This window comes from Diachasmimorpha longicaudata, chromosome 7 (genome assembly GCF_034640455.1).
Source record: "Diachasmimorpha longicaudata isolate KC_UGA_2023 chromosome 7, iyDiaLong2, whole genome shotgun sequence".
Taxonomy (NCBI): Eukaryota; Metazoa; Arthropoda; class Insecta; order Hymenoptera; family Braconidae; genus Diachasmimorpha; species Diachasmimorpha longicaudata.
In genome coordinates this window covers 2,876,913-2,889,649 of record NC_087231.1, presented here as the reverse complement: position 1 = coordinate 2,889,649, position 12,737 = coordinate 2,876,913, and the positions used below count along the sequence as shown (strand labels likewise).

Genomic DNA, 12,737 nt, shown 5'->3' with positions numbered 1-12,737 from the left:
ATGCCCCGTTGGGCCGCATTGGAAATGTTTTCAAGTCTTCGTTTGCCTTATTTTCATTGGCTACTGGTTTCGTTAAATGAATAGTATCAGTCAGGATTTTTTTCCTTTTAACACGGGGTAAAACGTTGTATACGTTTTATTCAATCTCAACATGTCTTACATTCTTTGTATTTTTTTTTTGTTTTCAGGAATTAAAATAAATTATAATTTTGTTTTTATCAACATCGATTGCCAATTTTACATCGCTCCATTTTCATCCTCATACTTGCATTATTTATATTGATTTAATTTTTATTAAATACCCGGGTATAATTCGATGATGTTGCTATTGGTGTTACCTCTGTTCGTTCGATTTTCAGTGACTCCATATACGTCTAATTTTTATTCATTTATTTTTGCCATTTAATATCTTATATTTAACACTGATAGACACAGAGAAACAGCCTTTTCAAAAATGATCACATTACGACATTTTTGTCTCTCGATAAAGTCGTACTGCATTCAATTGGACAGAAATTGGAATTTTTTTCGTTTCGATAAATTTGTTTACATCGATCATTATATACAGATCACATACATAAAAATATGAGAAAGATATTTGACTTGGAATGGACAAAATTCAGATCACACTGCCATCAGATTCTCCTTTTTTTTTTGCATTAAGGTACATTTGTGATTCCATTCTAATCTCTTGCTTTCTCGCTCTCACACTCTCCCCAATTATTTTTTTCTAACGTGTAGTCAGATTTTATTTTTCTCTAAAATTTACAACTCAATAGTTGTATTTAAAATTGGTGGACGTTTAAATTCGTGAACACCCGTTTTTACTACGGACGATGCCCGATCGATATATCACATTGATTAATTATTTATTGATAATCATGACTTTGAAAATAGACATATATTAGAGTATCAATAACACACAATGGACGTCTATCATCTCCCATAATTAGCCTTTCCTAACAACTTTTAGTGACAATTGTGTCACGCAAAATCGATGTTCATCATTTTCAATTTAATAGACTTTCATTTTCTAAACATAAAGGCTCAATATTTACAATACGATTTTGTAATTTGTTGTTACTATACCCGTTAATTGAATAACAGTTAATAAATCATAAACAACAACAATTGCCTATAAAATAATGTGTATATGCTTGGGTCACATTTTTGTACAATTTCTTAAATATTCCTTATATCATCTCCCCCTCTGTTTTTATACTTTCAATCAATTCCTTACAATTAAATACATAAATCGAAGATTCTTCATTTTTATCATACACCAGTCTATGATTTTACCATCTCTTCGCTATTTAAGATAATCCAATTATATCTATACGATTTAATATTTCAATAATTGATCACTCGAGATGCTATTGGCTAGTCACTTAACTAAATAATATTGATATTACCCTTTATGTACAATATAAAAATCGATACCGACCATGTACTGAAGACAAAATGAAAATAATGAAGGGTATTTATCCTACATTACCACTGATGATGTAAAAAAAATATAATAAAATACGAGATAATTTAATAAATACAATTAACCGAAACTCATATAAAATAAAATTAACACTGAAAAAAAAAATATTTTTGTCGAATATTCATTTACTTGAGAGAGGTATTTATTTTTCAAAAATTATATTTCTCAATTTTTTAATGCTCATAATTATTGAAACCATTGCTACATTGAACAATCTAATTAGCACAATTCAAACCTAATGAGTATTGCTATTGCAAAGACTTTACGGTAGAAATATTATATTGAAAAAATAAACACTCCTCTGAAGTAACTGAATATCTGGCAAAAACAATTTTTTTTCTCAGTGTAATTAAACAGATAATTGAATTCGTACAATTATTGACTCGAGTAACATTGTAAATACCAATACGAATGGCTACAAATAAGCGGTATGTTTGCTGCTGTGTTCAAGTGCTGCTAGTACATCTTGTTTGAGTCTAACGTACAATCTTCCCTTCTTCCATGGATTCTGCAACTGAAGTGGTTTAAAATCATCCCTCAGGCATCGCTCCCGTGCACCAATAACCGCTACCAAACAGAAGTTTGGTAGTTCCTCATTCGTATAAATTGGTCCTTGCTGTCCTTTAAGCATAACAGCCATGTTGAGCTGTTTAACAACAAGATCAACAACTTCCCTAGCTGTTGTTCTCGGTGTGACATGTAATTTAAGACTAGTGCCAGCTGCAAGACCAGTTTCATATGCAGCAAATACTTGTAATATACCAGGCAATGGCGCTGGCATTGTAATCAATGTTTGGTCCTTGATATCATCATTATTACTCTGATTGGTATCCGGTAATGAGCAACTTGCTACCGATGCAACACTGGCACTTGGTTTTGAGCTCTTTGTTTTTATTCTCAGTGTAGATGTACTCTGTTCACCACTATAATCATCACTCAATGAATTTAAACTATTGGTACTGTTGGCATTACTAGCAGCTGTATTGACACTCAATAAACTCGTTGTATTGGTTAATGCTATTTGATTTGTCGATCCTATCAATGTATTACCATACATGGGTTTGCTAATGAGTTGAGGACTTGTCGAGGCAGACACAGTCATAGATACAGTTGATCGGGTCGATTCACGACTCTTCGATATATGTCTGTATTGGCTGAGCAACAGTGTGTCCTCAGATTTTGATGGTGGTAATAATTTCGTCACTTCACTGTCTCGTATACCAAGGGCAGATGTTGATGTATGATAGCTTGGATGACTTGACCTGACGGGTTCAGAAACTGTTGAATAATTTGACGTATCGCTACCTTTTCTCGAATGTCTTTCCTCAATTATTGATGGTGTTGATGCCTCTTCATGACGAATCAAAGGGGTTTGATTATCAATTTGTCCCTCAACGCTGTGACTACCACATGGTAATTGTTGTTCACTCTTGCTAAACTCAGTGGTCAATAAATTAGTCGCTGAACTTGAGATATTTGGTCCCGGCCAACTGCCCCTTCCTGGACTTGATTTAACCAATTTTGGATCACGTGGTGGTAGTTGGAGTAAACTTCGTTTTAAGCCATTTGTTTTATTGTGACATCTTTCAATGTTCAATAAATAACGCATAGAAATACCAGCTGGTGAATTAAGAAGTGTTGTACCTGAATTTGGATTATTTGTTACAAGTCCTGTGTACTGTGACGATCCACGGTCCCTAGCAAATGTTATAACATCAATTAACCACCTAGCACCCTTCCAAATAATATTCATCTGTGTCTGTAGTTGCTCGAGTCTTGTTAATTTGTCTTTAGCAACACTGACCTCGATGGAACTAAATGCCTCACGATGGCTGTGCTGTGCTTGAGCTGTATCCAACTCCAGTATACAACTGAGTCGTGAATATCTATTTATAACATCCTTCTGATAAGTATTCAAATGAACCATTTCAAATATTTGAATGGGTAATGACAGTAGATCATCCCGTTGTAAAAGAATTTCCCTTGTACCTGGTACTGAACAAGCGGTTTCGGCAGGCGGTACAACGATGAGAAATGATACATCATTAGTGAGTTCAATCACCTCAGCATCATACAGCCGATGAATTAATGAATCATCAGAATTCACCTCCATGTACGAGAACAAACGTCTTGCTGTAGCTGATACAAGATCAACAAAGTGTTTTTGCTGCTCGTTACCTTGATTTTTACCCCATTCATTGTCATTATCGTAATCATAATCATTCTCCTTCTCATCGTCTCTATCTTTATCCCTGGATCTATCATCACTACGTGCCTGTATTCGGGTTATTTTTTTCAGATAATCCCACTCTTCAGCTGATACGTGTGGATTATCACGTACTTTGCAATGGGGAAGAGAATTTGGGGCTTTTGATGGAACGACTATTTGTATCAGATCAACGCTACTCTGCATCTTCAAGTAACCAAGATAAAGTCCTTTACTGAGCCTAACACTACTCAATTGATGATAAATCATCTGATCTTTGATGCTCATCATCAGTATGTCAGCTACATTACTGTCCTCATGTATTGTTATCTTTTTTTTCACTTTATTCAGCGGTAGCCAACGGCTGTTAAGCACAGAGACTAATTTGGGTGATTTGATGTTGTTAATTGTCGATAATACAAGCGTACCCTGAACATCTCTGATCGGCTTATGATATACTTGTCCCAGATCCTGTATGCAAAGTGCTGTTTGCATCTGTGCTGCAGCTTGCAATAATTTAAGACGGAAGTGATTCGTTGAACTACTGTGGCTCTTCTCCATGTCTTGTTTCAATGTTTTAACATCATCCCACGTACATGCCACCTTCATTAACCAGTGATAATCATTGTAAATGCAGCTCGGATAGGTTTCATCCACTTCAATTACTGGCAAGAAGTCTTCGTTGGTCACTAATACTTTGTCCTCATTGTAGAGAACACAAGCAAGATAAACACCACGTCTCAGACTCTTCTGGAATTTACTCGTTGCTGTAAAAAGTTGCTTTATCGTTGTTTTCTTCTTGTGATTTCGTCGCTGCAGAGCTGGCGTATCTTGGGTATATTCAGGTCGTTTTATGTCCGTGAAAAGTGAATCCAATTGTTCTAAACGACCAGCAAACCTCGGCTGCCTTCCATCAACGTCACGCCAACCTTTTTCCAATAAAAAAAAAAAGAAAATAGAGAAAAAGAAGGGAAAAAGGGAATTTTAATTAAGCTCATTCCTGGCTATTTTTGGATTGAAAATTACAGTGAGGGAATGTATACGTACTGCTTGGTATCACGCTGGATGGACTCGAAATAATAAATCTACTGTATCCCTTGAGATTACCCGCGCAAACTCGGAAGTAGTATCTTTGTCCCTGAATGAGACCATCGATGCGGCACTCACGTTGTTTCATATCAAATACTTCTCTCTCTCCGTTGACTATCGAGAAATCTTCTTTTGTACTCCATTGTACTTTAAATTTAGTACATACGTATGAGTCGTGGATTTCGGTCTCTTGAAAACGTACGGAGACTGATTTTGTCTCTATTACGTCGATACTTGCCATAAATGGTACATCTGGGGGCCCTGAAGAATTATTTGTCACCAATGAATTATGTGGAATTTATAAAAAATATAATACTGAGAGACAATTTAGTTCTTCCGAAAAATGATGTGCTCCACATGGGAATATTTGGCTCAGTGGGATGGATTTTATCGAGTGAAATTAAGCAAATTGGTAGGGAAATATTTAATTTTTAAAATAAGTCAATCGTGAGAGGTTGACCAAAGCTGCTGTGTACCGGGATTTTTGTATTAAATTCGCGATCATTTTGCTTTTGCCATATTTACGTTTAAAAATGCGCATTTCGTGATAGCAGTTTTTATTTAATTTGACTAAATGAGTAATTTTTTTTGTGTTTGGTATTTCATGTGGATATTTCGAATTTATCGTCATGACAATCATCGACATGCGGTGCTAATGTCGTCAAATTTTTAAAGTTTTTAAAATAAATTTAAAAGAAGTGGTTCATAAAATTGATATGAAAAAATATACTGCTTTCAAGTTTTATTATTATTCAATGGCTGACAAATTATCTGCATGACCCAGGATTCACTCCGAGACCAAAATGAGTGACGATATCCACAAAGATATATTAGAAATATTAAATAAAACTATTGTCTACGAAATATTCACCACATGATCGAAGTCAAATTCACAATATTCCCAGTCGGTTTGAATTAAACTGACAGGCCGTTAACTCTAGAATACCATTGGCCATCGAACAGTTTGCCTTCACATTCAGAATTCAATTAAATTACTATTTCCCAGTACCGTCATTTCCCACAAATTATATGTATTTATTCGATAAACATATCCACTCCTAAATAACATTCACTCGATAAAATCAAAGCCCCAGATAGTCCGCAGGACAACACATGCATTTATCCCCAAGTCATATAAATGTCTCACGACACCAATTATCATTCCCTTCTATCCACAATTGAATAAATTCAACCCGATAAAATATGTCATCACATGAAAACCATAATTTTTCAGCCGAACTAACGTCTCCTCTCAGGGAAGAATAATTGAAATGAAGACACCCTTAATAGCCCTGAAATACCAATATTCTTCTGCAATCGACAAATTAGCGGAAAGAGACAGGACATTGAAGAAAAAAACAATAAAATCGTTAACGATAATTGCACCCAGTTAAACCCAGTGGATTTTCACAGTTCCAAGACTTATATTTAACCCGTCTCTCACCACTATTTTCCCACCGATGAAACCCGTGAGCAGTTTTTCTTATCAATGAAAAAAAGAAATAATAATTACTCCACGGTAAAGTCAAGGGAGCAAAAGCCCATCGGAAGCGGACAAATGATTAATCCTCACTTCTCTTTATCTTCCTGAATTCCCCTGTGATGAAACTCAAATTCCGAAATGTCATTATTTCGCGTTTATTGATCTCTCTCTTTGGGCTCATTAGCTGTGTCAATTTAACAGATTTGAAAGAAAAAGGAGGTTTTATTTTTGAAATAAAAAAAAATATATATATATGTGATACGAACTAGCTTGGTCGAATCCCAGCAGCATCTTTCTCAGTGTTCTAACTCTTCTCTCCCACAGGGCCACTTGTTTGTCCTCAGTATTGCCCCCGCATCCGGTTAAATTATTGTGCGCTGCTGAGAAACTCGCCCTAGCACTAGTAGCATCCAGAAATGAAGTTGAACTTGTCCCCAGTGTACTGCCAGTACCACCTACTTCGTTGAGTCTGTGCTCGGCTGACAGGAGTAGTGATGCCAAGTGACTGCCAAGGCACTCTGGAGATTTGACTGGACAAATCGAATTATCCAAAGAGGAACCAGAAGAAAAAAAAAAAGTTATATAAGAAGGGGGAGAGTGATGGTAGCATTGGTGAATCACTCGGCTTCACCAATGATGTGACTATTATTCAATTTTCTAAGAGGATATTGGCTCTTACACTGATTTCCCTCCTTTGCGCCGTATGCAACTAACATTTTTATTAATGATTTATTGTTGTCCAGGACAGCAACGTCCAGTGGTGTTAGGCCATCGCTGTTGACGCTTTCAGAGATAATGATATAAAAAATATAATAAATGTATGAGCAATTTTGATACTTTTCTTAATACTTTTGGTGAATAGAGTGGGTGTGGTGGTACTGATAAGGGGGAATGCGAAAAATCGATGGGAGTCCGGGTGGATAAAGGGACAAATAAAGTGGTGGATTGTCTCGTTTTTTTTTCATGTTTTTTTTACTTCGTGTGGTCTACTTATAAGGACATTATGATAAATATTATTGGCAGTGTCTATTCACACGTAACAGGGTTGATTTTATGGTAAAGAGGGAAGGGGGGGGGGAGATTTTTCCATTAGACGAACGGAATGATGGATAGACGCATTGGGGCCCGTTTTTTGCCCTGGATACAGGGTAAATTTTGACGTGGGTGTGAAATTCTAGGGGAGCGATATATAACTTGCAATCACATTTTTCCTGGGAGGAAGGTCTCATGTGTATTGAGGATTTGAAATGGCATCATTTGGTACGCGGGAATATTAAAAAAGTACCAATGTCCGATTACATTGATCCATAGTGACGATAATGATTAATATAAATTATATATCAACAGAGCAATAATGAATAAGTTGCTGAATTTCTCAAAACGAACAGTATTTCAACGATTCGTGAAAATATCTGTTGAAAATTTGGAATCCAGAAAAAAAGGCCAATGTCAATTTCCTAAGTTGGGTAGGTTTTCACTCGTTTTGGATGTGTGAGACGATTTGCAGAATTAGAAAAGGAAATTGAAGGGAGAGCAAGATGCAGTTGAAAAGAAAATGAAACTTGAGAAGCCTCTAATTGTCAAGAAGATCAAAGAAGAGTTTATACGTGAATGTTAAACCGCCTTGTTTTCGTAATCGAAAATTGTATTACTTTGAGATGGGAAATCCATCCACGCGTAAAACTGTAATCAGAAACTCTCAGAGACTAAATTCTTTAAAAGTGTGATTTTAATTAATTATTCAACATTTAACTCAAGAAAAATATTGATAATTATTAACAAATATTCACTCTTCAAGTTGGAAAAGTTTTAATTGGATTTGATTGACCTTTTTATTTTTATTTTTATTCGCCTTCCATTCTGACCCCTGGGGTTTGATCAGAAACTGTTGCATGTACCTTATATCTACGGTAAAAAAGGACCCAATGCAACGCCTGATATACACCCCAGAAATTACCTTAAATTCGGGGTAAAATTTATGGTAGCGCGTGTGAATAGACACTGCCAAGTTTATTAGATGATTTATTCAACTTTATGTCGCTCGTCATTCCTCAGTTATTCGAGCTACATTTTTTTCTCTCTCCCGACTGCCACTGGAATCCCATTAATGTGAACTTTTAAATTGAGAGAAAATTAATAAAACTATCATTATAACAAAATTATAAGCGCGTGGACAAAATAAAAAAAATGAGGAGGGGAACAGAGAACATAATTGCGGAAAGGTGAAAACAAAAGTGAAAAATGATAAGGGATAACTGATCTACCTATTGACATCGATATCCGCCGACTCCAATATCGTTTTCACTTTGTCCAATTGATCCTGCTCGATAGCTGTAAAGAGAGCTGAAAAAAAAAACATTGAATATACTTATATGAATGAAAAGATGTTTCACAATCTTGCGCAGTTTATCCCCGATTTAAGCTTTGTTTATGGTATTTTTATAGTCCTTATTTTTCTAGACATTACTTTCCCGACTTTGTGATGTTCTTTTAGCCGCTATGATGTAGCACAAACAAAAAAATGCGGAGAAATATGTATACCCGAGATAAAGTGAGGGAGAATAAAATAAAAAATACCATGCAAATGTATGTTGAGGGAGGGCTGAGCCACGAGAGGATTAATCGTTCCTGTTGTCACATGATTTGTCTGATTATGATGCTGGTTCCTATTTTTCTTTCCAAACCCTTCCAGGAACTCCATGCCTTGAAGTGATTGCAATTCTAGTGGGGATAAACAAATAAAATTAAAACATAAATTATAAGAAAAAAAATAAAAGGTTAATATATGTGATCATCCGTTAAATAAATAAACTTTGAAAGGCTTCGATCGATGAAAATCACTATTAATTAATTATGGAGCCCTTAAAATAGTTAAAAGTAACAATGAAAATTAAGTATCCGCGTTTTTTTGTGTTTTTTTAACGTCTAAATTTTGTTAGCTCACAATTTTCGTTCGAATGGAGATTTTTTCTGTCAACAAGTTCATTAGATTCCACACGTGGGGGAAAATTTTGTTTAGTTGACAAGAGAGGCCTTTTTGTTAGTGTCGAAACAAAGACAGACGACTCTGCGCACCTGGACCACCAGAGCTATTCCATAAACGTGCGTGTGGTATCGGATACCTTTGGCAACGCAGGGCTACATTTTCGTCTAAACAAATGACGAATACAGTGTTTCCATGATAGGATGGAAATCGAGGCAGTTCACCGAGCAACGAGGGCGAGTGCACTTCACTACTGTCCAAGGACAATGATATTTACCAAAATGTGAGGACAAAATTTTCCAGGACGTGCATGGAGGGGCATACTCTGTGCCCAGGACAATGGGGCCCTTGCCCTTGTATGGAGGACCTCGGGCTACAGTTATAAACATTGGGAAGAGGTATTCGACACCCTGGCGACGCTGGCCGAATCTGAGTCTAAACAATCAACTAGGAGGGCGGTGGAGATCACCATTGGGATGTGGTGATCAGGCAGTTCGCCTAGCAACGTGGGCGAGAGCGCAACCAACTCTTCTAACGTCTTCCTTTTAGAATTAATCTGTTTGCGAATCATCTGTATCAGTATCTGTTAACTATTCTTTAAGAATGCATAAGACATTCGTAATTGAAGGGATTATTTTAATGAAGTGACTTCCGACACTTCACCCCGATTTTAGTGCATCTTACAAAAAGAGAAGTGTTTAACGAATTTATTTAAATATTACCAACCCATAAAACTATTTGCTACAAACAGAATAAAACTACGTTTTTTCGATTGTCTCTATCGAGAGTGCCTGATATGTGTAGACAAAAATGAATCATCTGTCTATAGCTGTTTTCAGTTCATCTCAGTATGTTATAGTTTTTATAGTTTTTCTCCAAATAGTGCCAAAATGTTTAGAATGGTTTTAATAAATAGAACTAGAGAAGAAACGGAAAGGAATGAATGAACAAGGGCCTTTTGTTAAATGAGTCTAGAGTGTGAAATCTTTGGTCACTAAGAGTCAGTTGATCTGTCTGGAGACATCATACCCGAAAGATACACCTTCCGCGTGCGATAATAAATAATTAAAGTTGATAGTTGAATCCTTTTTATGTTATTGAGACAATCCCGATCCATAATCCAATAGTCTCAAGTAAATCATTGAAAATCAGTAGCGAAGTGGTAAAGCTAGATAATTTTTGGGTCGAGTTTTTGAGCAATATCTCCGACTCCAAGAGAGATAGCGGAATGTTAGTTAGGACTTTTTTTGTAGTACTCAATTCGGTCCACAAAAACGGTCATAATCAAAATTTTGTTATCTTTCCTAGATTTCCAGATATTCATCAAAAACTGGTCACTAATCACATATGACTTGTCTTCTTTTCTCAATTTGTCATTGATATTTGTTTTTTTTTCGGTTTACTTGTTTTTCATCCATATGTTTTGTCTATAATAACTATCGACCGAGTTGTTGAACATGGAAATATAATAAAAACACAGTGAATCCCAAAAAAAAATCTGTGATATAATTGAGATAATCGAAAAAAACAGTTTTATTAAATTGAATGCAATGAAAATGGGAAAAAAAGGGAGTTGAGGTACGAGAGTATTTCAAACCGACCACATTGCAGTCCGAAAAACATAAAAAATTCTCATAAGCGAAAATTGCGAGCTTTTCCAATTAATGTAAAAATAGGAAAACACCGTTTTGTGAATTTATGTTAGTAACGTCGGTACAAAATAATACACTTTACCAACATTATTTACACATCCACCCTTGCGCATTTCTAAAGAAAAACTCAGTGTTTTCATTGCACGAAATATCAACTGTGTCCAACTCGCTTTATTTTATTCATGAAAAAGGGGGATCGATTCAGTCGTATCAAACGAGACTTCTTTATTAACGAATCGAGCGAATTGTTCAGCGAACACGTTTGGTATAATGAACTCGTTCTCTCAGGTTATTCTTCTAGAAATCTTTGTTTGAATTCTCCAAAAAAATTTCCGCACTGATAAATAATGTAGAACGATAGTCAAATAAAACAACACTCGATCAATTGAATTCTGCGTCAGCAAACCTTCCACATAACATTGAGCCCCCAAGTAATGAAATGTGCGATGGTCCGACACTTTGGTGCATGTAATATCGTCAAATTTTCCATTCAAATCTACTGAAACGAAAACTGACCTATTCCAGCGCGCAGCACTTTTTAACGTAAAAGACAAAGAATGCAATCAAAATAGAATTGAACGCGCTGAAAATGCTCTTAAATTTCAGAATGGAATCACAGACGTGGATACGATTGAAGTATTCATTCGACATGAATCCGGCATAGAGGCTTTATTCCTAAATTCTAAAAATACATCGATTGAATGTCGTCGAATGCATGGAGAGAAATATTCAGTAAAAATTACGGAAATCTCACTTCGCTGAGCGACAATGAAATCCAATGGAACATTTAACATGACAGTATCGTAATTTTTCGCAGATTATTTTTCCCATCCAAATTTCAGCCAATAGAATTGCACCATTTGTTGATATTTTGTATAGCCTACCTCGAATTTCAGCGATTATTTTTCCCATCCAAATCTTGGCCAATAGGATTGCACCATTCGACGTTATTTTGTATAGCCAACACGGTATTTCAGCGGAAATTCTTGGAAATTTCACTGGAAATTTTTCATGTTGCCTATATAAAAAAAAACAAATGATGAAGTAACCCTCAATTGTATCTGACAGATTAAATGGCAATTCGTTGAAAATTATGTCTCATGGTGCAATTCTATCGGCCAACATTTGGATGCAAAAAATAATCCCCCGAATACCACTCGAACTTCGAAATTATCTGATATTTCCCTCAAGGTTCCCTACAAACAAATAAGCTTGTCAAGTTTTCCAGAGAAATCACTCGCGCTTCGCGCTCGTGATTTTTAGACTGGAAAACTTGACACGTGCGTTTGTTTGCAACGAACCTATCGGAAAATATCCGATAATTTCGGAGCTCTTGTGGTATTATATGTGACAATTCCGATAAATATTAAGAAAATTGCCAAATTTTTCATTTTTATGTTTCATGTAACTTGCAGATTATTAGTAAAGATAGATATTGGAGTTTACATTTCGAATATTTGACAAAAATTAATTTTCGAATGCAATGAATGGACCTTTGCATGATAAGTATTTCTTTTATTCTGGTGTTTCCACTTGAAAGTAGAAAACATTTTTATGAGAAATAATTCTAGGAAGTTTGGGGGTGATGTATGCTCTGTTTTCTGAATGTGTACAGAGGTGCAAGAGTGGAACCATTGTTGATGAGAGAGTCATCGGGTCCAGGGTGTTGTATTCCTTTAATCTATTAGTTAGTTCGTTTAAGGAAACTCAGCAAAGCAGTCGTGCCTTTCCAGCGAATAAAATAAAAGATATAAAACGGAATTCACACGTTTGATTATTGAACCATTATCCCATTTCCAATAATACATGAATTTTTCATGAATAAAATTACGAAA

General features: G+C 35.7%; 1 protein-coding gene and 1 long non-coding RNA gene across 3 annotated transcripts in view; one reads left to right on the top strand and one right to left on the bottom strand.

Moving 5' to 3' along the window:
* Window positions 1-12,737, top strand: part of LOC135164613 (uncharacterized) — a 142,659-nt gene that overhangs the window by 78,892 nt on the left and 51,030 nt on the right. The gene's annotated exons all lie outside the window — the stretch shown is intronic.
* Window positions 122-12,737, bottom strand: part of Wake (wide awake) — a 49,040-nt gene continuing 36,424 nt past the window's right edge. Inside the window, exons 7-12 of one of the 2 annotated variants that reach the window (XM_064125475.1) lie at window positions 8,845-8,988; window positions 8,532-8,610; window positions 6,947-7,050; window positions 6,534-6,797; window positions 4,743-5,045; window positions 122-4,624 (exon numbers count right to left, since the gene is read on the bottom strand). In XM_064125475.1, coding sequence (XP_063981545.1) covers window positions 1,905-4,624; window positions 4,743-5,045; window positions 6,534-6,797; window positions 6,947-7,050; window positions 8,532-8,610; window positions 8,845-8,988 — 3,614 coding nt within the window. In that variant the 3' untranslated portion in view covers window positions 122-1,904. The remainder of the gene's footprint in view (window positions 4,625-4,742; window positions 5,046-6,533; window positions 6,798-6,946; window positions 7,051-8,531; window positions 8,611-8,844; window positions 8,989-12,737) is intronic. The other variant, XM_064125477.1, reaches the window with a different exon arrangement.